This window comes from Protopterus annectens, chromosome 8.part1 (genome assembly GCF_019279795.1).
Source record: "Protopterus annectens isolate FY-2018-M chromosome 8.part1, PAN1.0, whole genome shotgun sequence".
Taxonomy (NCBI): Eukaryota; Metazoa; Chordata; order Ceratodontiformes; family Protopteridae; genus Protopterus; species Protopterus annectens.
The window spans coordinates 343,515,723-343,542,435 of record NC_056742.1 but is presented as its reverse complement, the minus strand read 5'-3'; the positions used below and the strand labels follow the sequence as shown (position 1 = coordinate 343,542,435).

At 43.0% G+C, this 26,713-nt stretch overlaps 1 protein-coding gene across 1 annotated transcript in view; it reads left to right on the top strand.

Annotated features, from left to right (window-relative positions):
* Positions 1–26,713, top strand: part of NAE1 (NEDD8 activating enzyme E1 subunit 1) — a 1,377,685-nt gene that overhangs the window by 1,057,445 nt on the left and 293,527 nt on the right. The window contains exon 17 of the mRNA XM_044081916.1: positions 132–224. Within this exon, the coding sequence (XP_043937851.1) occupies positions 132–224 (93 nt within the window). The remainder of the gene's footprint in view (positions 1–131; positions 225–26,713) is intronic.

Sequence of the window (26,713 nt, the reverse complement as noted above, 5' to 3'; positions counted from 1 at the left end):
AAGTAAAAATAAATAAACATTAGCTGATGTGTCAGCGGGTGTTGTTTTTGGTGCATCCCAATTGCTTTATAATAGTATGTAAAAGTTGCACATGCTCTATTTATTTTTTATGATTCTTTTTTTTTTTCCAGCATCCTGCATGGATAATCCAGACAGTGAGATGGTTCTTTATATAATGCTACGAGGTGTTGATAGGTTTTACCAACAACATGGAAGGTATCCAGGTAATAGTTTAATTATCTTAAACTTTCACTGGAAAAAGTAAATACTATCTTAAACTTTCACTGGAAAAAGTAAATGCATTAAATGTCTTAACTACTGTGGAGATTTGGTCTGACTATGCTATCCTTAGAAGTAAATTCTGAGATAGATGACTTAAGTATGAATGTTAAACATCAGTAATATTTTGTATAATTAAGCAGGTATGGGAAAAAAAGGGTTTACTCCTTTTGTTTATTGGGGATCCTTTCTGAGTGGAAGCAGAGGGTGTGTAGTTGAAGGAAGTTTAACATGGAAAAGTCAGTGAAAGGTATATTGCTACAGGGTTCAGTCTGCAAGGGAGCTCCTATTCAGCAGAGCACTCATCCATTAAACCTGTCCTATTTCCTGTAAAGGGAGCCATCAGGATGTGGCCTTTTGTATTCAGAGGTCTTCTGTTTCTTGTTAACGACAATAAGGGACTTAACCTGTAGAAGGAGGGAAACAATTTGTTCTCTCCTGTTCTTTTCTGTCAGCTTGAGTGTCTCATCTTCATCCATTGGTTTTTAACCGTTTTAGTTTCACTCTATTAAGCTGTTTTTTTTATTAATTTTTCCCACAAAAATGCTTCATCAGCAGTTACTGGCATGCTGATTGAGCTGGGTCATTCGTTTTTTTTTTTTTTCAAGATTTGTCTTCACTTTTTTCTGAAGGCATAAATTCTTCAGGTTGACTAATGTCTTATTTCACAAATTGTCTTTGTGAAAAGAAAATTGTATTGCATCATTAAGCACATTGTCTGTTTTGCTGTAGGCTCAGCCATTTTGATGAGGACTGCTTTCTCTGGTTTTATAAAACTAGTAAATACCAGAATGCTGATTCCTTTCAGTGAGCATCCATCTTCACTGATATCACATATAAAGGCAAGAATCACCTTCAGTGATGGTAAAATAAGATCCACCATTCATGGATCATTGAGGGAAGTCGTCTTCTAAGTTTCATGCAGCCCTACCCCAAAACAGTTAATGAGGGCTCTATTATTTTATGAACTTAACAGTTACGAGAAGAAAGCTACCAAGGCAGCACACTTTAGCACAATGGAAAGAAGGGTATGGAGAGGCCTGTCACAACGGTAACCATGGATGCTTCCCTTCTGGGGTGGGAATCATTTCAAAGGGAAGACCGTGCAGGGTTCTTGGTCACCCACAGGGGCCAGCCTTCAGTTCAGTGTCTTGGAGATGAGGGCAGTCCTCACAGCGCTGCAGGCCTTGCAGGACTCTCTCCCTGTGGGTACAAACTCCATCAGGACAGACAACATGGTAGTAATCTAGTATATCAGCAAACAGGGGAGAGCTAGATCTTGTCTGCTTTGCCGAGAAGCCGTGAGGGTGTGGCAGTGGGCGATTTGTTAGCCACTTTTTAATTGCAGTGCACATCGTGGGGACTTCCATTGTTAAAGCAGACAAATTGAGTAGATCCATTCTTCTTCTTCCTCATGAATGGTTCCTCAGTAAGACAGTGGTGTTGCAAATTTTCAGTCAGTAGGGGCCAACCTTGGTATGATATTTTTGCTTCATACCTAAGCAGCGAATGCAGCAGTTTTTTTTCCATAGTGCCTCTACAGGGTCAGTCACAGAGGGACTCACTCGTCCATAATTGGCCTTCAGATCTCTTTTATGCCTTTCCTCCTGTTCCCCTTACAAAAAAAATTTCTAAAGAAAGCCTGAAGATGTAAGGCCAGAGTATTCCTCACTGGTCATGTTTTTGCCAATACAATTGTGATTTCCCTTTCTCTGTCTTGTCTAGACCATCCATCCTGGCAGTTGGGTCATTATTCAGTGCTTCTGAATAGTTCCTCCAGGCTGCCTCCACCATATCTGAAAACCCTGAAATTAACAGTATGGTTCCTCCAATTCTAACAGTTGCCAGAGATGCCAGATTTCTTGATCCGGTGGTCCACATTTATTTGCCTCACAAGCTATAACTATAAAAGAATATACAGTGGATATAAAAAGTGTACACACCCCTGTTAAAATGCCAGGTTTTTGTGATATAAAAAAATGAGACCACAATAAATCATTTCAAAACTTTTCCAAATTTAATGTAACCTATAACCTGTACAATTCAGTTGAAAAACAAATCTGTTAGGGGAAAAAATATAAAAAATAAAAAATGTACAATAAGCTGGTTGCAAAAGTGTGCGCACCCTTAAACTAGTACTTTGTTGAAGCACTTTTTGATTTAATTACAGCATTCAGTCTTCTTGGGTACACACCTGCCATCAATTAAAGAGACTGTGATTAACCCCAAATAAAGTTCAGCTGTCCTAGTAGGATTTTCCTGACATTTATTCAGTTGCCTGCTACAGCAAACGCCATGGTTCGCAGAGAGCTTACAAAGCATCAAAGGGAGCTCATTGGTGAAAGGTATCAGTCAGGTGAAGGGTACAAAAAAATTTCCATAGCATTGGATATACCATGAAACACAGTGCAGACAGTCATCAAAAAGTGGAGAAAATATGGGACAACAGTGACATTGCAAAGAACTGGACATCCCTCTAAAATTGATAAAAAGAGAAGATGAACTGGTCAGGGAGGCTGCCAAGAGACCTGCAGCAACACTGAAGGAGCTGCAGGAATTTCTGGCAAGTACTGGTTCTCTACTACATGTGAAAACAGTCTCCCATATTCTCCATATGTTTGGACTATGGGATAGAGTTGCAAGACGGAAGCCTTTTCTTACACACACAAACAGCCAGACCTGGCTAAAATTTGCAAAACAATACATTGTCTCCCAAAAGCCTGTGAGGAAAACGTGAAGGCTGAACTTTTTGGCCACAATTCCAGAAGATACGTTTGGTGCAAAAACAACACTTTGTATCACCAAAATAACACCATCCCCACAGTGAAGCATGGTGGTGGCAGTGTCATGCTTTGAGGTTGCTTTTCTTCAGCTGGAACTGGGGCTTTAGTCAAGGTGGAGGGAATTATGAATAGTTCCAAATACCAGTCACTTTTGGTGCAAAACCTTCAAGCGTCTGCTATAAAGTTGAAGATGAAGAATTTCACCTTTCAGCATGACAATGACCCCAAGCATACATCCAGATCAACAAAAGAATGGCTTCACCAGAATAAAATTAAAGATGTTCATCGTGCATACAGCTGCAGTCATAACAGATGGGTTCTCCTGCCGTCAGGCGGGTCCTCGGTCGGCCGAATTCCAAAGTCTAGGTCCGGCGTCGGTTGTCGTCGCTTCTTCCCTGACGTCAGTGCGACACGGGTATAAAAGAACCAGCCGATGCCATGTTCTTCAGTCTTTCTTGTCGCGCGGTGCCTGAAGCAGAAGCAGTTCGCAAGTGCCGGTCGGCCAGCTCCTGAGATTACGAAAAATTTGGAAAACCGAAGTCTTCTTAAAAGCTAAGTACCCCGTTGGGGAAACTTTTCTTGCCTCAGACCAATGTCAGACAAAGTTAATAATGGTATTTCTTGTGGGAAGCAAATACCACATAAGGATTTCCATTCCCTCTGTATACCTTGTTTAGGCCCAGACCACGACGTCTCGGTCTGTCACTGTTGTGCTACATTCAACAAACGCACTATTAATCGTCGGGCGGAGTTCGCCCAGCATTTTTTTGGGAAAGCATTTAACTATACCATGTCGTCGGATACTCCGACACCGGTTTTGTCTAAAAAATGCAAAGACAAGGACCGACACTCGAGGTCCGCGGCCTCTACCGACACCACGCCAAAGCCGACTACACGTGGTCCGGTTCTCACTGAGGTGCCTACGCAGCCCCTGACTACCGACGACACATCTTTGGCGGTGCCTCCTGTACCCGAGGTCGCAGGCTCCTCGGCCCACACCCTGACTACAGATACCGAAGCCACTCTTGGCATTGAAACAGAATGTGGACAGGTCCACCTCCACTCAAGGTGTCTTCAGACCTTCCTCTTCTTTCTCCATCAAGGCTTTCACCAAGTCTAAAGCAACCATGCACCCTAAGAGACCAGTTACACAGGGCCCATCTCCAGGCCCCATGCCTAAGAGACAGATGCTTAAAATGGCTGAGGATTTAATTACTCTAATCAGAGGTTCTCAGCCACCTCCGGACAAAAGGCCCAGAGTGGAGGAAGATTCCCCCTCCTCTGATCAGGGATCCATTATTTCAGAACACTCTGATGATCAGGAACAGGCTTACTCCCCTTTTGAAGACTCTGATGCAGAGGAGTCTATTCCTTCTGTATCCCCCCCCTGAGGATTTCTCATTTGGGGAAACTTTGCATACCTTAAGGGAACACTTCCACTGGGAAGGCCAGGATTATTCAGATTCCAAGAAAAGGATTAGGGAATTTCTTTTGTTATCCCAGCACAGGCCTCTGGCTATACCTCCTGTCTTGGACATCCTAGATGATGTTTACTCGGAGGCCTGCCTTAACCCGGACTCTCTACCTCCAGCTCCAGTTAAGCCTGACAGGTACTACAGGGTTCCTGACTCACACCAATTTCTTTACAAAAGCCATGCTGCTGACCTAGAAACCATCTCACAGGGACCCAAGGGAGTTAAGGCTTCCATTGCCAAAAATCCATTGCCTTCCGAGAGAGATTCCAGATCCTTAGAAAGGTGGGGAAAAAAGGTATATACCTCGGCTACCTTAACCATGAGGGCCTTAAACTGTCAGTTTCATATGCTAAAATACCAACAGTTTCTATTATCTCAATTGAAAAGTAAAATGTCACAACCTGAACAACCAGACTTGAAGGAGTTGCAGGATTTGATGCATAGTGCAGAACAAGTGGGTAAACATACCTTACAATGTGGTTTTGATGCTCTAGAGGCCTCATGTAGAGCTGCTGTTACAGGCTCAGTCATACGCAGGCATGCTTGGCTCAAGAAACAAACCTTGCCTGATCATGTCAAAGCTAAATTACTAGACGCCCCTCTTCAAAAGGATGTACTATTTGGGGCAAATGCTGAGGAAGTATTACGAAAAATGGAGGAAAAGGCTAAATCAATGCAAACTGTGAAAGAATTTCTGCAGGTTCAACCGCCACGTTTTAGTAGAAATTCGCCTTCCAAAAACTGGTCCTTTCCTGCCACAGACAGACCCCAAAGAGGCAGATACAGGCACCCGAGGGGCAGAGGACAACCACAAGGATCGTACAGAGGCAGACAATGGCAAGCTCCTACACAAAGAGGTGGTGAGGATAACTCACAATCTTTCAGAAAGCAAACCCAATGACTTTTCCCCTTTGCAGGCCAACCAGGTTTCAAATGGCAGCCCCCTTAGGAGGAAAGCTGGCACTATTCTCAAAAAATTGGCATGTTGTCACAAAGGACAAATGGATCCTGGACATTATAAACAGCGGCTACAAATTCCACTTTCATACCCTTCCAAAAATGAGAGGCATGCCAAAACTGCCACACAATCAAAGGGCAGAGGCACAAAAGCAAATTTCAGATCTTATAAACATGAAAGCTATTCAAGAGGTACCTACACACGAACAAGGTCAAGGTTTTTATTCCAGGCTATTTCTGGTGCCAAGGAAGGGAAAAGATTGGAGACCTATTTTGGATCTTTCCATCCTAAACACATTCCTACTCGTACCAAAATTCAAGGTGCTCACTCTACAGCAACTTCTTCCCATGCTGGGCAATGAGTCTTGGCTGGTAACATTGGACCTCAAGGAGGCATACCTGCATGTCCCAATCAGACAAAATTGCAGAAGATACCTCAGATTTCTTGCAGGTTCAACCCATTATCAATTCTCTGCATTGCCCTTTGGCTTATCTACTGCACCCAGAGTATTCACGAAATGCCTGGCATCAGTAATTGCCTACTGCAGACTTCAAGGGATACAAATATACCCTTATTTGGACGACTGCCTGATCCAAGCGGACAGCAAGCACATTCTTCTGAAACATCTGGCTTATGCAATAATGTTATTAAACTCTCTGGGATACACAGTCAACAATGAGAAATCAAGGCTAATACCCTTTCGAAATATAATTTTCCTGGGTGCCAATTTGGACACAAACACCTAGATGGCCTACCTCACGCCAGAGAAGCAGGGGCAACTAATTCAATACTTCAAAACACTGGCAAATTGCACCAGGCTGACTGCAAGGAAAATCCTGCAGGCCCTGGGATTCATGGCATCTTGCATCTTGCTAATCCCATGTGCAAAGCTGCATATGAGAAAACTACAATGGTACCTAAAAAACATATGGTCTCAACACAGCCACAGTTTGGAAACAGTAATACCACTACTTCCATGTCTGCAAAAGGAATTTCTGTGGTGGGCTCAAGCATGTCAAGCAAACACAGGTCTTCCATTCAGCAAGCCTCAAGCAAATCAAGATATCACAACAGACGCCTCGGACTACGCCTGGGTGGCGCACATGACAGACCGGTGCATTCAGGGCAAATGGTCCCAAAAAGAAAAGCACCTTCACATCAATCAAAAAGAAATGCTAGCAGTAATAAATGCTATTATAGCTTTCAAGGACCTTCTACAACCAGGTCAACTATTGATAAGAACGAACAACACCACAGTTATGTGGTACATAAACAAGCAGGGAGGAACACATTCCTATCCCCTATGCAGACTGGCCATATCACTTTGGAACATGGCCATGGACTTACAAATGGAACTACAAGCACAGTACTTGCCAGGCAAGGAAAATACGCTGGCAGATAACCTAAGCAGGAATATGAGAGATCCACACGAATGGATGTTGCATCCAAAAGTTTTTACAGAAATAATCCAAGAATGGGGAAGGCCAGACATAGATCTCTTTGCCTCCCACAAAAATCATCAATTGACAAACTTCTGCTCGAGGACCTTCCACCCAAAGGCCTGGAGAGTGGACGCTCTCTCTTTCAGCTGGACATCAATGACAGTTTATGCCTTCCCACCTCTTCCTCTGCTGCCCAAAGTCCTATTGAAGACCAGAGCAGACAGACCAAAGATGATCCTCATTGCTCCAGACTGGCCAAGGCAACACTGGTACCCACTCCTGAGGAGCCTGACGCATTCCCCTCCATGGACCCTGCCTCTAATGCCGCTTCTTCTGACTCAGCACAGCTTCAAAACTCTTCACAGTCAGCTAAAAACACTCTATCTAGCCGCATGTAAGATTCCTTAGCATCACAGCAGGCCGTACTCTCCAAGGAGGTGCAGGATGTCATTTTGGAGGCCAGAAGGCCATCAACTAGAAAAGCTTACTCCGCAAAATGGAAACGTTTTTGTGTCTGGAATGAGAAAAAGGGCCAGAATCCTGGAAAACTGAATTTACCTCAAATACTACAATATTTGGCTGAACTACTAAGCAGTGTTCTTTCGTTCTCCTCCATCAAAATCCATGCCTCAGCCCTTTCTGCAGAATACAACACTGATCCTCCTTTATTCTCTCACCCTCTTTTAAGACAGTTCCTCAGTGGGGCTAAGAATTTAAGACCTCCAAGGAAACAACCAATACCTGCTTGGGATCTAAATTTCATTCTGGAAAAACTGACTTTGCCTCCTTTTGAGCCAGCTGCTTCATCAGATTTGCAATATTTGTCCTGGAAAACAGCTTTCCTTCTGGCTATCACTTCAGCTCGTAGAGTTTCAGAACTACAGGCCCTCATGGCTGTCCAGCCTTTTATCATCTTCCATCAGGACAGAGGTTTCATTACGAACCAACCCTTCCTTTATGCCTAAAGTGGTATCCAGGGTAGCTTTAAATCAGGCCATACATTTACCTACTTTTTATCCCAATCCTCAAAACAAAGGGGAGAGATTACTACATTCCTTGGATATCCACAGGCAACTGCGTTATTATTTGGACAGAACAAGGCCTTTCAGAAAATCAGAACAGCTCTTTGTGGCCTATGTGGTAGGAGCTCCAGGAAAGCCAATTTCGAAGCAGACAATCGCAAAATGGATAGCCCACTGCATACGCTTTTGCTATTCCTTTCATGGCAAAACTGTTCCTACAGGCATTAGAACTCACTCCACCAGGGCCACAGCCACTTCTGCAGCCTTCCTCAGAGGAGTTCCTACCAAGGATATCTTGGAAGCAGCCACTTGGAGTTCTGTGCATACCTTCTCCAAACACTACAACCTACCATTATACTCCAAATCTAGAGCAGGCTTTGCCACTGCAGTCTTGCAGTGCATTTTGGCTCCTCCTAGTTCCACCTAGTGCTTACCACCCCTTTCTTAGCTTTGGGATTCTACCCATCTGTTATGACTGCAGCTGTATGCACGATGAACATAGTACAGTTTTGTACCTACCATAAATGTAGATGTTCGAGTGCTAATACAGCTGCAGTCCAGGTTTCCCTCCCTCCTTCCCCTCTAGGGGGTATTCTTTTATGGTGTATTTGCTTGCAACTACTGTTTTTTGATTATATTGCATTGCATTACTTCATAATTTTATGTATTGCCTTCCTTCTGGGGGCACCTGACATCTGGGGCAAGAAAAACTGAAGAACATGGCGTCGGCTGGTTCTTTTATACCCCTGTCGCACTGACGTCAGGGAAGAAGCGACGACAACCGACGCCGGACCTAGACTTTGGAATTCGGCCGACCGAGGACCCGCTTGACGGCAGGAGAACCCATCTGTTATGACTGCAGCTGTATTAGCACTCGAACATCTACATTTATGGTAGGTACAAAACTGTACTTTTTGGAATGGCCCAGCCAGAGCCCAGACCTAAATCGAATAGAAAATCTGTAAGGTGATCTAAAGAGGGCTGTGCACAAGAGATGCCCTCACAATCTGACAGATTTGGAGCATTTTTGCAAGGAAGAGTAGGCAAATATTGCCAAGTCAAGGTGTGCCATGCTGATAGTCCTACCCAAGAAGACTGAATGCTGTAATTAAATCAAAAGATGCTCCAACAAAGTATTAGTTTAAGGGTATGCACACTTATGCAATCAACTTATTGTACGTCTTTTATTTTTTTAATTTTTTTACCATAACAGATTTGTTTTTCAATTGAATTGTACAGGTTATAGGTCACATTAAAGGTAGGAAAAGTTTTGAAATTATTTATTGTCTAATTTTTTTTATATCACAAAAATCTGTCATTTTAACAGGGGTGTTATATCCACTGTAAATATTTTCAGAAGTACTCTGGACAACCAAAATTTTATTTCTGTGATGTTTTTGAAAAACTGTCTTCCTGGCCAAAAAAACAACAAACTCCTATCCAAGAAAGGGTACTCAACTGCGAACCACAAGAGAGTAAACTGCTACTTGGCTGCATGTATGTCTCCCAAATATTCTACCCTAACCCAGAGTTACTAACTTGTCTTAGAAGAAAAAAACTTAAAAGAAATAAAAGGAACTGAAAGAGCAGTTTAGTTTTGTCCAGGCACTGGTGTGCACACTAATCTCTGACCCCCCCCCCCCCCCCCGCTTAGGTTTCTTCTCTTGATTCTGCTTATCCTACAATAGTGCTCTGAAGCTGTAGATGCCCCCCAATCTCTGCACTCTTGACTGGTAGGGCTTTCTAAATTTGCACCAACTCCCCAGAGGATAATCCCCCCTCTTAACTGCTCCACTCCCCATTTTAACATTTTCTTCTAAAGCTCACTGATAGTTTCTTGAACTGAGTGATACTCATCCTATATTTCTGTCTACCATACCACCTCCTCACTCAGCTGCTCTCACCCCCACCATGTTTCACACCCTCTTCACTGCACCCCCTCTTCTAATACTCCTATCCTACATTACCACATATCACATCCCCATAAATCCTAACCATACTTCCCCTATTCCTTTCACTACAGTCTAAACCCTCTACTGTTTTACTATATTGTCATCAATATTTCCTATCTTCAACACACCCTTTCCTAGAATCAAAACTTCCCCACCCCCTAACTTGTCCTAAAATCAAAATTAAATACTATTACCACCTTCTCAACTCTCCTTCAGTACCCCACACCTTCAAATCTACACTACTTTCAAGAGACATCCACCCTAACCCAGACCCCATCTGCAACAACACTTCCCCTTACTATTCCTCTCCACCTACCTCCCACCTGTCTGACTCCTCCTGTAAACCATCTAACATTCCTGTCTCTTAATATTTGCAGCCTTCTAAACAAAATTAGTGAATTCCATGCACTAACTGACAAATATTCTCCTGATATAATAGCGCACTCTGAAACCTGGATCAAACCTCAAATGTTAGACAAAGAATTCCTACCATCTTGCTACAACATCTTCCGACCTGAAAGACCTTAAAAGAAAGGTGGAGGAGTGGCCCTAATATACTCTAAACACCTAAACCTCTATACTTTAGACAACCCAGCCCCTCATTGTCTTCCTGCAGAACTCCTAATAAAACACTAACCTTAGCTGCTATATATATTCCCCCTGATGACACTATCCCAGTAGTAGAACACACACACTCCCTGGTTCACGCATAATATATCTAATTAAACTGTCACCTTAGGGGATATCAACATCAACTGGTTATCCCTTACATCCATCTCCGCGAGTTGTAGCATCAACCTTCGTCGTCTCACAACTCACCACCTCCCCTACACATTTCAACAAACCTACCAACACCTGCTCCATCATAGATTGGATACTAGTATCAAACCCAGCCCCATTACGACCACCCTACATCTCTACCCGATACCATTAGTGACCACTCTGCCATCTTCATCCAGAGATCCACACCATAATTTCCAGGGCCTTACAAATTAAAAGACTGCCGTAGCCTTTCACACTTCAATCCTGACTTGCTAAATAGCAGACTCTATCCTATAAACTGGTCCTTCCTGTCGTACTTACCATGTAATGATGCATTGCAAAAATTTGACAATATTTTCTTAAGCATACTAAACTTTTTCGCTCCTCTTAGGGAAAAAAAAAAGTCAGTTCTCTCCTGTCACCCAGTCAACTTAGTGCTCTCATGCAGAAAAGAGACTCTGCATGGGAACTCTGGACTCAGACTAAATCATCCATCCACCTTCAAACCTGCAAAGAACTCTGTAACCTCACCAAAAAACAAATTACGTATGACAAGAAAATTTTTTATCTCAATCCCCAAACAACCCATTGTAATAACCTCAAAAAATTCTGGAACTGTATTAGTCAAATCCTGCACCCTGATAACCCCTCCACACCCAACCCTTGTCCTAATAACCTCTGAGAAACTGCTACCATATTCAACTCCTATTTCATTGACACTGTCAGTTAAGTAACACAAACCTCTCTTCTCCCCAACCTTAAAGATCCCTTCTCTCCAACCATGCAGACCCCCAACTCCCCCATCCACTTGGATCCCACCTCTCCTTCTAACAACAATAACTCCTTCTCTTTGCAACCCGTCCCCACTAGCTATATAAAACACTTCCTTCTCAAGCTTAAGCCATGCTCTCCTTCTATAGACAACTAATCTCCTTTCTTCCTCAGATTAGATGTTAAATTCTTAGCCTACCCCATCTCTGTACTTATAAATCGATCTATTAGTGAATCCACTGTATCCTTTCTCTGGAAATAATTCTATGCCATACCCCTCCATAAGGGCGGTAACTCCACAGAACAAACTTTTGGCCTATTGCAATACTGTCCCCCCTCTCCAACATACTCGAAAAATGTGTACATAAGCAACTCTTGGCCTACTTACTCAAAGAAAACCTAATTACAAACACACAATATGGCTTCCATCCTAACCACAGCACCACTACTGCTCTCATCTCCTTCACTAAGTTAATCTCCCTAGCTAGAGACAATTGCTCTCATCTCCTTTAATAAGTTAATCTCCCTAGCTAGAGACAATAACAAGCTTACTTCACGTCTCTTTCTAGACCTCTGCAAAGCATTCAATACCATCTCTCATCCTATGCTACTCTCCAAACTCTCTGACCTCAACCTTCCCAGTACTACAATTTCCTGGTACTGTAGCTGTCTTACTAACAGACCGCAATCAGTTAAATGGCTCTCCTCAATGTCTCCCTTTCGCCCAGTCAAAACAGGAGTTCCTCAAGGTTCATTTTTTGGTCCTCTTCTCTTCACTGTCTTAACTAATTAGTGTATTACTGATGGCTACACAGTCATCTCTTCCTCAGACTCCCTGTCAGACCTTCACGTCTTCACCCAAAATTCCTTTAACTCTTTTGAAAAATGGATGTTCTTCGTGTTTCACTGTTGCAGTCATTACATTTGGGTAATCGTGCTGGCAGGTTACCCTCAGTCGGCCCGAATTCCAAAGTCCTGGGTCCAGTGTCGGCCGCCGTCGCCCCTTCCCTGACGTCAGGTCGTCAGGGGTACAAAAGACGCGGCCGACGCCATTTTATTTAGTCTTTCTTGCTGCGCAGTGCCTGAAGCAGAAGCAGTTCCCAAATGCCGGTCGGCCGACTCCTGAGATTTTCGTGTTCAAGTTTCAGATCCAAAGTCTTCAATAAAGCTAAGTACCCCGTTGGGGAAACTTTTTTCTTGCTCCAGACCGATGTCAGAAAAAGTTAATAATTGTATTTCTTGTGGGAAGCAAATACCTCATAAGGACTTTCATTCTTACTGTATTCCTTGCCTAGGCCTTGATCACAATGTTGCTGGTTGTCGGTTTTGTGCTAGATTTAACCAACGCACTATTAAGCGTCTGTATGATTTTGCTTTAAACTATTTTGGATTCCGGTTTAATTATCCAGAAATGTCGTCGGATAGCCATTCGACTACCGGAGTTCACAAAAAACGCAAAGAAAAGGAGAGAGACAACCGAGGCCCAAAACCGACGAAGCTTCTCCTAAGCCAGTCGCCAGTTCTCAGTGAGGCGCTTTCGCAGCCCCTGACGCCCGCTACTTTAGAGTCACAGGCTGCTACTGACTCCCACATGGAGTCGGCCATGCCACTGGAAACTCAGGTATTGGTGCCTCGGATACTATTTCTTTAGATGGGTCCGGAGCCGCTGAGCAGACACTGGCTTTTGAGGGTGTATTCAGACCTAGAAATCTACACATTAAACCAACCTCAGCTTCAAAGGCAAAGACTAAAGCACCTTCTAAAGCAAAGAAACAAACTCAAGAGCCACATAGACAGGCCTCTATGCCCAAAAAACAGATGCTCAAAATGGCCGAAGACTTGATTACCTTAATCAGGGGTTCCCACCCCCCTAATAAGAGGCCTAGGCAAGAGACTGACTATGAATCTTCAGATCAGGTTTCTATTTCTTCTGATTCCTCTTCTGATCAGGAATATTCTCTTCCCCCCATGAGGATGCTGATGCTGAAGAATCTATACCTTCAGCTTCTCCTCCAGAGGGCTATTCTTTTCGGGAAACCTTGCATACCATGAGGGAGCATTTCCACTGGGAGAGCCAAGATTTTTCAGAATCTAAAAAGAGGCTCAGGGATTTCCTTTTACTACCTCAGTACAGACCACTAGCCATTCCACCTGTGTTAGATATTGTAGATGACGTGTTTTCGGAGTCTAGTCTTAACCCTGACTCCTTACCTCCACCTCCTGTTAAGCCTGACAGATATTACAGGGTTCCTGACTCTCATAAATTCCTTTTTAAAAACCCTGCTGCAGACCAAGAAACTATTTCACAGGGTCCCAAAGGAGTTAAGGTTTCCCCTGCAAAAAACCCTACCCCCTCTGACAGAGATTCTAGGACACTGGATAGATGGAGAAAAAAGGTTTACACATCTGCTACCTTGGCTATAAGGGCCTTAAACTGTCAGTTTCATATCCTCAAATATCAGCAACATGTCATGGCATAGCTTAAACAGAAAATGTTATTAAAATCTAAATGTGCAGAAAGCAGCTGAACAAGTTGGAAAGCATACTTTGCAATGTGGTTTTGATTCTTTGGAGGCCACCTGCAGGGCCGCAGTTACGAGTTCTGTAATTAGGCGGCATGCTTGGTTAAAGGAACAAAATCTGCCTGATCATGTCAAAGTTAAATTATTAGATGCACCCTTACAGCATGATATGTTGTTTGGTATTAAGGCAGAGGAGGTGTTAAAGAAAATGGAGGACAAAGCTAAATCTATGCAAATTGTCAAATATTTTTTACAAGTACAGCCACCTAGGTTTAGTAGAAACTGGCCTACAAAGAAATGGTCCATGTCCTTCAAGGATGCATCTGTAGTCCTAACATATGGATTGTCCTGCCTCAGGCAGCCCTTCGGTCGGCCGGATCCCAAAGTCTGGGTCTGGCCTCGGCTGATGTCGCACTTCACCCGACGTCATAGCTGCTGGGGTACAAAGGCATCAGCCGACGCCATTTTCCCCAGTCTTTCTTGCCGCGCGGTGCCCGAAGCAGAAGCTGTTCGCAAGTGACGGTCGGTCAGATCCAGAGATTTCTACTACCGAAGACTTCTAAAAAGCTAAGTACCCCGTTGGGGACTCTTTCTTGCCTCAGCCGATGTCAGACAAAGTAAATAATTGTTTAACTTGTGGGAAACAAATACCTCATAAGGATTTCCACTCTTACTGCCTTCCTTGCTTAGGCCCAGACCACGACGTATCAGCTTGTCTAGCCTGTGCTTCCTTCAACCGACGGACGCTTAGACGTCGGTCGGAGTTTGCAGAAGAGTTTTTTGGTCCCGCTTTTGCGTACAAAATGCCGTCGGAGACTCCGACTACACAATTAGCTAAAAAGCGCAAGGAAAAGGACCGACACTCGCGGTCCGCGGTTTCGGCTGAAACCACGGTTAGGCCAACCGCGAGTGTCTCGGTTTCGGCTGAAACCGAGTCCTCGGTTCTTCCTTCGGCCGAAAACATGCCTCCGATAGCCGAGGCCTCTCAGAACATGGCTGAATCTGCTACTGAAATTACTGCTACAGAAGCAGGCACCCAGGATTTGTCAGACACTATTCCTTTAGACATATCTACCCCTGCACGTGGGGCTGCTAGACCCCCTGCTTCTATGTCTATCAAGGATTTTTCCAGGGCTAAAGCAGCTAAATCTTCTAAAGCCTTACCTGCTAAAACTCCCTCACACAGGCCTACCTCTAGTTCCCAAATACTCAGCCTGGCTGAGGATCTCATTTCTTTGATCAGGGGATCCCAACCTCACCCAGACAGGGCCTCTCAACCCCCTCCAGATAAGAGGCCTAGGACTGAACCCCCGGAACCTGTCTCTACAGACTATTCCTCGGATGACTCAGATATTTCAGACCCTCAGGAAGGCCCATATTCTCCTTATGAGGATTCTGATGCAGAAGACTCCATTCCTTCTGCTTCTCCTCCTGAAGAATTTTCTTTTGGGGAAACCTTACATGCTATGAGGGAACACTTCCAATGGCAGGGCCAGGATTTTTCAGATTCAAGGAAAAGGCTAAGGACTTTTTTACACTTACCACAGCATAGGCCTTTAGCCATTCCTCCAGTACAAACAGTTGTGGATGATGCATATAATGATGCCTGTACTGCCCCTGATTCTCTTCCTCCGGCCCCTGCCAAGCCTGACAGATATTACAGGGTCCCTGACACACACTACCATTTGTATAAGGCTCCTGTTGCAGACCCTGAAACCATTTCACAGGGCCCTAAAGGTGTGGCAGCTGCCTCTGCCAAAAACCCTCTTCCCTCTGAAAGGGAATCTAGAGCATTAGAGAGATGGGGTAAAAAGGTTTATACTTCTGCTACTCTTCGGCCAGGGCCTTAAACTGTCAATTTCACATGATTCAGTACCAGGAATTTTTGTTAGACCAGCTAAATAAAAAACTGTCCTCTCCTGAACCTGTAGACCGCAAGTCTCTTCAGGATTTGGTACATAACTCTCAGCAGGTCAGTAACCATTTCTTAAAATGTGGCTATGATGCACTGGAAGCTTCCTTTAGATCAGCTATGACTGGAACAGTGATACGAAGGCATGCCTGGTTAAAAGAACAATCCTTACCAGACCATGTTAAGTCAAAACTCCTAGATGCTCCTATGGAGAAACAAAGTTTGTTTGGTTCCCCTGCACAGGAGGTTCTAAAGAAGGTGGAAGAAAAAGCAAAATCTGTCCAAACAGTCAAGGATTTCTTACAGGTCCAACCTCCGAGGTTTAGCAGAAATTGGCCTTCGAAGAATTGGTCCTTTCCAGACACCTCCAGAGCACAGAGAGGCAGAAATAGACGCCCAAGAGGCAGAGGTCAATCTAGGGGTGCCTACAGGGGACGTCAGTGGCAACCTACCAACCAGAGAAGTGCTGCCACAGATTCAACTACAACCACCACTTCCACAGGACAGACACAATGACTTGGCTCTGGTTCCGCCTACCAGGGAACAACTGGAAGCACCCTTGGGCGGAAAGCTAGCCTTATTTTCCAACAACTGGCATTACATTACAGGAGACAAATGGACTTTACAAACAATAGACAAGGGCTACAGGTTTCACTTCCACACTCTACCAAAAAAGAGAGGAATGCCAAACCTACCACCAAGCCAAAAAACAGACGCTCTTACTAAGGATGAGAGCTATAGAAAAGATACCGCCTATGGAACAAGGCCAAGGATTTTACTCCAGGCTTTTCCTTGTACCAAGAAAAGAAAATCAATGGAGACCTATTCTCGAATTGTCCGCACTGAACACATACCTCATTGTTCCAAAATTCAAAATGCTGACCCTCCAGCAACTTCTTCCCATGCTGGGCAAGGAGTCTTGGCTGGTGACTCTAGATCTCAAGGAGGCATACCTGCACGTCCCTATATGACCAGATTGCAGAAGACACCTCAGATTTCTTGCAGGATCAGAGCATTATCAATTCTCAGCATTGCCCTTTGGCTTATCTACTGCGCCCAGAGTATTCACGAAATGCCTGGCATCAGTAATTGCTCATTGCAGGCTTCAGGGAATTCAAATTTACCCATACCTGGAAGACTGCCTAATACAAGCGGACAACAAGGCAAAATTAACAAAAGATTTGGAAAATGTCATACAACTGTTGCAAGCCTTGGGATACACAGTCAACATGCAAAAGTCAAGACTAGTACCATCCCAAAGGATAACATTTTTGGGTGCAGAACTGGATACAACAACTCAGATGGCTTTTCTCACAGAAGAAAAACAAAAGCAACTACCAGTCTATTTCATGACATTAACAACCCAAACTCAGCTTACTGCAAGGAAAGTCCTGCAAGCCCTGGGTTACATGGCATCCTGCATAATATTGATTCCGCATGCCAGGCTGCATATGAGAAAGTTGCAATGGTACCTAAGGAATGTAAGGTCTCAACACAAGCACAGTCTAGAAGCCCAGATTCCAATAATTCCATGCCTGAAGCAAGAATTCCTGAGGTGGGCTCAGGCCTGTCAGTTGAACAGAGGATTGCCTTTCCACAAACCTCATCCAAGCCAGACCATCACCACAGATGCCTCAGACCTAGGCTGGGGGGCACACATGGTGGACAAGTGTATACAAGGCCTTTGGACCCAAGACCAGCTGAATCTACACATAAATCTAAAGGAGATGCTGGCAGTGAAACATGCGATCCAGGCATTCAGACCACTCCTTCAACAAGGTCACCTGCTGATAAGGACGGACAATATCACAGTCATGTGGTACATCAACAAACAGGGAGGAACACACTCATATCCTCTATGCCGGATGGCAATGGACCTGTGGAATGTGGCCCTGAATCTCAACATTCAACCTCAGGCCAGATTTGTACCAGGAAAAGAAAATTCACTAGCAGACACCTTAAGCAGAACTACCACGGATGCTCACGAATGGATGCTGCATCCAGATATCTTCAAAACCATAACAAAGAAATGGGGACTACCAGAAATAGACCTGTTCGCCTCCCCACACAACCACCAATTGAAGAAATTCTGCACAAGAGCATTCCACCCACTTGCTTGGAGGGTGGACTCCCTTTCCTTCAGCTGGAAAAACCTGACAGCATATGCATTCCCACCTCTACCTTTGATGTACAAAGTCCTACTGAAGATCAAAGAGGATCAGCCAAGGGTAATCCTGATAGCTCCAGACTGGCCAAGGCAGCATTGGTACCCGCTACTGAGAAGCATGTCTCGGACACACGCATGGCCTCTACCTCTATGTCCCTTACTTCTAACACAGAACAACTACAAATCCTACATCCAAACTTGAAAACACTTCAGCTAGCTGCTTGGAATATTGCATAAAACAAAATAACCCAGATTTATCTCAGAGGGTTAAGGACATTATCCTGGAGTCACGCAGACCCTCCACAAGGAAAACTTATTCAGCCAAGTGGAAAAGATACCTCATTTGGAGTGCAGCAAAGGGAGAAAATGTCTCATTGGCAAACATAGCACACATCCTAGAATACTTAGCAGAACTGTTCCACAATGGCCTGTCCTACTCCTCCATTAAGATTCATGCATCAGCAATTTCAGCAGAATACAACATGGATCCTCCTGTCTTCTCTCATCCTCTACTCGGGCAGTTCTTGAGAGGAATCAAAAATGTAAAGCCTCCAAGGAAACCACCTTTACCTACATGGGATCTCAACTTTGTGCTGGAAAAGTTAACACTTCCCCTTTTGAACCAGCAGCAACAGCAGATTTACAGTTCTTGTCTTGGAAAACTGCTTTCCTGCTAGCAATCACTTCAGCAAGAAGGGTATCTGAGTTACAGGCATTAATGGCAGTACAGCCCTTCCTTATCTTCCATCAGGATAGAGTGTCTCTGAGAACTAACCCTACCTTTATGCCAAAAGTGGTCTCCAGAGTATCATTGAACCAAGCGATTCATTTACCTACATTCTTCCCCAACCCACAGAACAGGGGGGAAAGACTACTACATACCTTGGATGTGCACAGACAATTACGCTACTATCTGGACAGAACTAAGACCAACAGAAAAACTGACCAGCTTCTGGTAGCATATGCAACAGGAATGCAAGGAAAAGCAATTTCAAAACAGACAATCTCAAAATGGATAGGAAATTGCATTCGATTTTGCTACTCTTTTCATGGAAAGACAACTCCTGAAAATATCAGACCTCATTCCACAAGAGCTACAGCCACCACTATAGCTTTCCTACGAGGAGTGGCTACCAGACATTTTAGAAGCTGCTACTTGGAGCTCCGTGCATACATTTGCCAAGCATTATAATCTTCCTTTATACTCCAGATCCCTAGCAGGTTTTGCAACTGCTGTTTTTCAAGGGATCTTGACTACACCATCTTTATCGTAGTGCCTCCTCCCCCAGTTTGGCTATGGTATTCTACCTATATGTTAGGACTGCAGATGCATCCTTGAAGGACATAGTACAGTTTTGTACCAACCATAAATGTAGATGTCCGATAGGTATGCATCTGCAGTCAGGATTACCCACCCTTCTTCCCCTCTGTGGTATTCCTAGGGTACTTACCCCTCTTTTAGCTAGCTGGGGGTATCTATTATGGTGTATTTGTTTGTATCTATATATATATATATATATATATATATATATATATATATATATATATATATATATATATATATATATATATATATATGTATATATATTTTGCTCTCTACTGTTTGGAATTATCTGCATTTATCCAAATGTAGCCTTCCTAGAGGGCACCTGGCATCTGGGGCAAGAAACACTGAGGAAAATGGCGTCGGCTGATGCCTTTGTACCCCAGCAGCTATGACGGGTGAAGTGCGACATCAGCCGAGGCCAGACCCAGACTTTGGAATCCGGCCGACCGAAGGGCTGCCTGAGGCAGGACAACCCATATGTTAGGACTGCAGATGCATACCTATCGGACATCTACATTTATGGTAGGTACAAAACTGTACTTTTCCTGTGTCAGACAGACCTCACAGGGACAGATCCTGACACCCTAGAGGCAGATCCCAGGCGCAAGGTTCGTACAGGTCAAAGCAATGGGGTGCTTCTAACTCCAAAGTTGGAGAAGACAAATCATAACCAGGAAACAGTCCCAATGACTTCCCCCTGCCTGCACCAAGCACATATCTTCTGGCAGCACCCTTAGGGGGAAAAGTAGCACTTTTTTCTCAAAATTGGCACATTATAACCCGGGACAAGTGGGTTCTAAGTATCGTGCCACAAGGGTACAAGTTCCATTTTCATACCCTGCCAAACGCAAACGGCTGGCCAGATCTGCCAAAAAATTAATGGGCAGAGGCACAAAAACAAGTCTCATCACTCATGGACATGAGGGCCATTCAACAAGTACCAGAGCAAGAGCAGGAACACAGATTTTACTCAACACTGTTCTTGTTTCCCAGAAAGGACAAGACCTGGAGACCAATACTGGACCTATCTATTCTGAAAACATTTCTGGATGTACCAAAATTCAAGATGATGACTTTGCAGCAGCTTCTGCCCATGCTGGGCAAGAACGCTTGGCTGGTAACTCTAGACCTAAAAGAGGCATACCTGCATGTCCCAATCAGACAATTATGCAGAAGATTCCTCAGATTCAAGGCTGGCTCAATGCATTACCAGTTCTCTCCACTGCCCTTTGGGTTATCTACTGCGCCCAGAGTCTTTACAAAGTTCCTGGCACCAGTAATTACATTCTGCAGACAAAGAGGAATATAAATATATCTTTACTTGGACAACTGCCTGATTCAAGCAAAGAACAAGGACATTCTTCTACAGCATCTGGCGTTTGTGAAAAGACTTCTAACATGCCTAGGGTACACAGTCAACAAAAAGAAATCAAAACTAGTACCCTCTCAAGAGATAATATTACTGGGTGCAAGCTTAAATACAACTGCCCAGATGGCTTATCTCACGGCAGACAAAGGCAACTGACTACCTATTTCAAAATGTTGGCAACAAAGGCCCCAATTATCTGCAAGAAAAATTCTGCAGGCTTTAGGCTTCATGGCATCCTGCATCCTACTAATTCCATATGCAAGGCTGCATATGAGGAAACTTCAGTGGTACCTAAAAAAGTGTTTGGACTCAGCATTGCCACAGCCTGGAAACAATGATTACTCTCATTCCCTGCCTACAACAGGAGTTTTGATGGTGGGCAAAGGCTTGTCACCAAAACAAGGGACAGCCATTCACATTACCCCCAGCCAGGCAGACATTAACAATAGATGCATCAGATTATGCCTAGGGGGCCCACTTGGCAGGAAGATGTATTCAAGGCACATGGTCCGCAAACCAAATGCAGGTACATATCAATCAAAAAGAGATGCTAGTTGTTCAGAATGCCCTGACAGCCTTCAAGGATCTACTTCATCCGGGACAACTACTGATAGACAGACAACACCACGGTCATGTGGTATATAAACAAGCAGGAGGGCACACATTCTTACCCCCTTTGCAGACTAGCTATGACTTTGTGGGACACAGCATTAACTTACCAAGTACATCTGCAGGCACAATTCCTGCCAGAAAGGAAAAATACTCTGACAGACGAACTAAGCAGAAATCTCATGGATCCCCACGAGTGGCAGCTGGATCCACAAGTGTTCAGCATGATAACAAGGAAATGGGGATGCCCGGACATAGATCTGTTTGCCTCTCCTCACAACTACCAACTAAAAAGATTCTGCACAAGGACTTATCACAGACAAGCATGGAAATTGGATGCCCTATCTTTCAGCTGGAAAAACTTATCAGTATATGCCTTTCCCCCCACTGCCTCTCCTCCCCAAGGTACTCCTAATGGTCAGACAGGAGAAGCCAAACATGATACTGATTGCCCCAGACTGACTCCACCAGTACTGGTTTCCAATCCTAAAGAACTTGTCTCAATGCCCAGCTTGGACCTTACCTCAAATACCTCATCTACTGTCCCAGCAAAACAATCAGATCCTGCACAGCCAACTCAGGACTTTAAACCCGGCAGCATGGCGGATAATGTAGTCATACAAAACACACCTCTCAGCAAAGCCGTGATGGATGTCATTTTGGTGGCCAGAAGGCCTAGTACTAGAAAATCGTATGCTGGAAAATGGAAGAGATTCTGTGCTTGGAACCAGGCACAAGGAACTGATACAGTTGTGCCAAATATTCCTCAGATTTTGCAATACTTAATTGAGATGCTGGACAAAGGCCTATCTTTTTCATCTATTAAAATTCATGCCTCTGCCATTTTGGCTCATTACAATACAGAGCCACCAATCTTTTCTCATCCCTTATTAAAACAGTACCTCAGAGGAGCCAAAAATTTAAGGCCTCCAAGGAGATCACCAGTGCCTGCATGGGACCTCACCCTGCCTCCTTTTGAGTCAGCTGCTACTGCTGATATAAAGTTTTTATCTTGGAAAACAGCTCTGCTCCTAGCAATAACTTCTGCAAGACGAGTTTCAGAGCTGCAGGCACTCATGGCTGTGGAACCTTTTTATCATTTTTTATCCAGACAGGGTCTCTCTTAGGAGAAACCCAACATTTATGCCTAAGGTGGTGTCCAGTATGGCTCTTAACCAAACTATTCATCTGTCAACCTTTTATCCAAATCCAAAGAATAAGGGGGAGAGAATTCTGCATTCTTTGGATGTACACAGACAGCTTAGATTCTACTTGGACAGAACCAAAGTTTTCAGAAAGACAAAGCAATTACTAGTGGCATATGCTGCAGGATCACAAGGAAAGGCTATCTCAAAGCAGACTGTTTCAAAGTGGATAGGCCATTGCATTCATTTCTGCTACTTAACACCATGGCAAGCCAGTGCCTAGGGGCATTAGGCCACATTCAACCAGAGCTGCAGCCACTTCAGCAGCCTTTCTCAGGGGAGTACCAACCAAGGACATTTTAGAGGCTGCTACTTGGAGTTCAGTGCACACCTTTACAAAGCACCATCATCTGCCACTCTACTCTAAATCCAGGCAGGCTTTGCCACTGCAGTTCTGCAGGGCCTCATAGCCGCTCCTAATGCTGTTTAGCTCCAGCCTCCCATCCATAGCTTTGGGACTCTACCCAAATGAAATGACTGCAACAATGAAGCACGAAGAACATAATACAGTTGTGTACACTTACCATAAATGTAGATGTTCGAGTGTATTCACTGTTGCAGTCCAGGTTACCCACCCGCCATCCCCTTTTCTTCTGATGGAACCTATCTTTCCTTCTCTGATTAATGCAACCTATGTGGTATATTTGCTTGTAGATGAAGGTAAACATTGATGACCAACTTAAATTTGACCTCCATGTCCATCACTGTATAAATCACATCAAAAACTTGGATTACTATACAGAAATAAATGTCTCACAAAAGACTCCAGACTTACCCTTGCTTTTCTTCTTCCTAGTCTTCTGTACAATTCACATATATTGACTAACCTACAAACCTCTTTCCTAACCAAACTGGAATCCACCTATAACAAAGTAGCAAGATTTGTTGCTAACCACACCTCAAAGACACACCACCACTGCCAATCCCTGAAACTCTTAAACTGGCTAGAGTTCCCCCACCAACTTCTTTTCTCACAACTCCCTATCATATCATTCATTCCTTCCTAAACAGACCCTCTGCCTGTCCTTCTATCACCCCTGTTATCACACAGTATACTACTTGCAGAACTCTGACTGTTAGAAGTTCAGACCAACAACTATTGGAAATCTACAACCCCCCCCCCCCCCAAAAAAAAAAAAACATAGATAAAACTCTCTCTAGCTACACACCAACCTTAGCCTGGAACAAACTCCCTTTCTCCCTTTGCACATCAGAAACATAGCTCATACACTTGAATTCAAAAAAGCACTAAAACAGCATGTGCTTAAGACCTGGACCTGGACCTGTTCATTCCCAACCTACCTGCCCTCTGCTACCACTTCACTGTTATCTATTGCAGCCTCCTTTATACTCTCATTATCACTTAGCCTTTAAGTCAAGTAATACTTAAAATGTCTGCAACTAATCTGCACAGTGCGGAATCATATCCCACCAGCTATGTCAAACTGCATCTGCCTACAAGTTTACTACATACTTTTGTACCTTATATCTTACTTGACTGTGTGCATTTAAACCTAACTGCATTTTTTCCTCTATGCTTGGGAGCATTATTGCTTTTAAGTCTAATTGTATTACTTTGAATGTTTTGTATTTTTTATCTATACATGTGAGCAGCTATAATTTTCTGTAGATTTCAATTATCTGGAGCATTTCTCCCCAAGCCTCCACTGAAAATTGGCTTTGTTCCAAGTCAGACTTTCCCGGTAAACAAATCTTAAATAAATAAGCCTTCTTTAACACTTAACACACATTGTATATTTTCTATTCAGTACTATGAATTGTAACGATGTTTTTTCTGTGGAGCTTTTCAACCTGGGCATCCTCTGAAAAAGGGCACTAGCTCAGTTGGATTTTCCTGGTCAACAAATGTCAAATAAATAAATAAAATAAATAATTTAATTGGTGGTTGTCCAAAGAAAGAATGCAATCATTGTGTTTCCAGCTTAAGAAGGGGAAAGGTTAGCCTTATATTCTTAAATGTAATATTAGATGTCTAGTGGTTCTACACTGTTGTAGAATTGTCAGTGCTGCTTTTTTTTTTCTGGATAGCAGATATTTGTCTCCAAGCCACAGATCACTGTTTGAAGCATGATGGAAGGGGAGAGAATTATTTGTTCCTTTGGGACTTGTGTTTGTTGTGGTGTTGCTATATTGTTTGCAAGTGGTAAAATGTCATGCTTAGTTGCTGTTAGTAGAGTTGGAAGAGTGTACTTTGTCTAGAATTAATTAATGCTCCTATATACTGTAGACTTATTACGCATACATTAATACTGTTGATAGTCAAGTCTTTTTCTCCAATCTTACCCCTTTTCTCACAATAACAATAGATGGCCTTGCTTGGATCACTGTTACAATATTCCAATACTGATGAGTTATCCCGATGAGGTAACCTGACATCCAGAAGACATTTCAAAGCCAGAATCTTCTTAACATCCAGCGTGTACTTCAGTAACATTTAGGTATTTTCTTTGTTGGGGATTTTAGTTGTAACAAAAAGAAAAGCAAACCGCCAACATTGATTCCTTAGCAAAAGGCACAAACTAAAATCAAAAATAAATATAGAGCCACTCTGGAATCGCAGATAACTTCATTCAAATAACCACAGCAAGCTTTTCGAACATAGTGCTTTCTCAAGTTGGTTGCAACACAGGTCCTTTAAAATACAAACTTTTATACCCAAACTAATGAAAATAATCACATGATTCCTTTAACTAATAATATAAAATGCCGTGCTTGTAAGACAGATTTCAAAGAAATACTGCCATGATTCCCTGGTAGAACATAAGCCCATAAAATATTAATCCATTTATATTCTGTTTTTTTTCCCCCTATCTAATTTACATTACCACCTCTCAAATGTTCAGAAAGAGGAGATGTTACTTACTGAAAAAGCAGAAAATATTTCAGAAAATAAATTTTAGCAGCCAAATAGCAGCTGTATTGTTATGGTATTAAGTGCAGGTGGATCACATGATGTGATATTGCAGAAATTGACCGAGGAAGATGAGCCTGAAGGAGGTAATCCACATTTTCATGGTCTTGTACTATAGAAATGTTTGAGTAAGGAACTTCTGAGCAGGAGGTATGCTGCAGTAACTGTGGGAACAGATTCTAGATTATAACAAAAAGTGGCTGCAAAAAAGTGACAAACATACATATTGCAGTAAAAAGACAGCAGAACATGGATCGATATTTTGTATATGATTCACTCGTATGACTACTGAATTTTTCCATATTGTACAGCATATCTGTAATCCATTTAGATTTGTTTTGTCAATTTTGAGCATCTTTCTTTGTTAAATGACTTTGAGAATTATTAATTAAAGAAAGAGAGAACATTTACCATTGGAAACCCCCCCCCCAAAAAAAAACAAAAAACTAATAGTTCAGTTCAAGCTGACATATTAGAGGAAAAGAACTTGTTTGTCTTCATTATGTAAAAAAGCTTAACGAAAGACATCTGGACTGGGCTTGAAAAGTTTTGGTCACATTATATGCTGAAAATGATGTTATAAAGCAAGTTGTTAATAGAGTAAATGTTGATAGGGTGAGAGGAGCTGTGTGTTACACTGTTCAACCAAAACTTTTTTTGTGAAAGTCAACTGCATTTAATAAAAAAACAAAATCTGAAAAAATAGGCAGTTTATGTGAGAAAATGGGACACTTGGGAAAATATTCTGTACCTTTGTGTAGGAGCTGTAAAAAAAAAAAAAAAAAAAAAAAAGGAAGTGCTATGACTGCAAAGAAAGGAAGTGGCAAGAGGAAGTTGAAGCGTTACAGGAGGAAGACGACCTAAAGATCTTATGTAAGGATTTTTGATACAATTTCTTTTTACTTTAATTAGGATCTTATATGTAAAGTGGGCTTTCTAATTCTAAAATAAATAGTTTTTACTTGAATTGCTTCAGTGGAACTATACTTAAGTATAATAAACTTGTGTTTTTATTTACTGTGTACTGAGCAGCTGTACAGTTGAATGTTCATCATATTGATCACTACTTCAGTAGCCTTAGCGATATGAGTTGTATCCCGCCAAGGGTATAACAGCCATCCGGCTTCTAAAACTTCGGGGCACCTTCCATGCATGCAAACTGTCAGGCAGCTCAAGCTGAGCTGACTTAAAGGCAAGTTCGGGCATAAAACCCTTCAGAGCTTTAC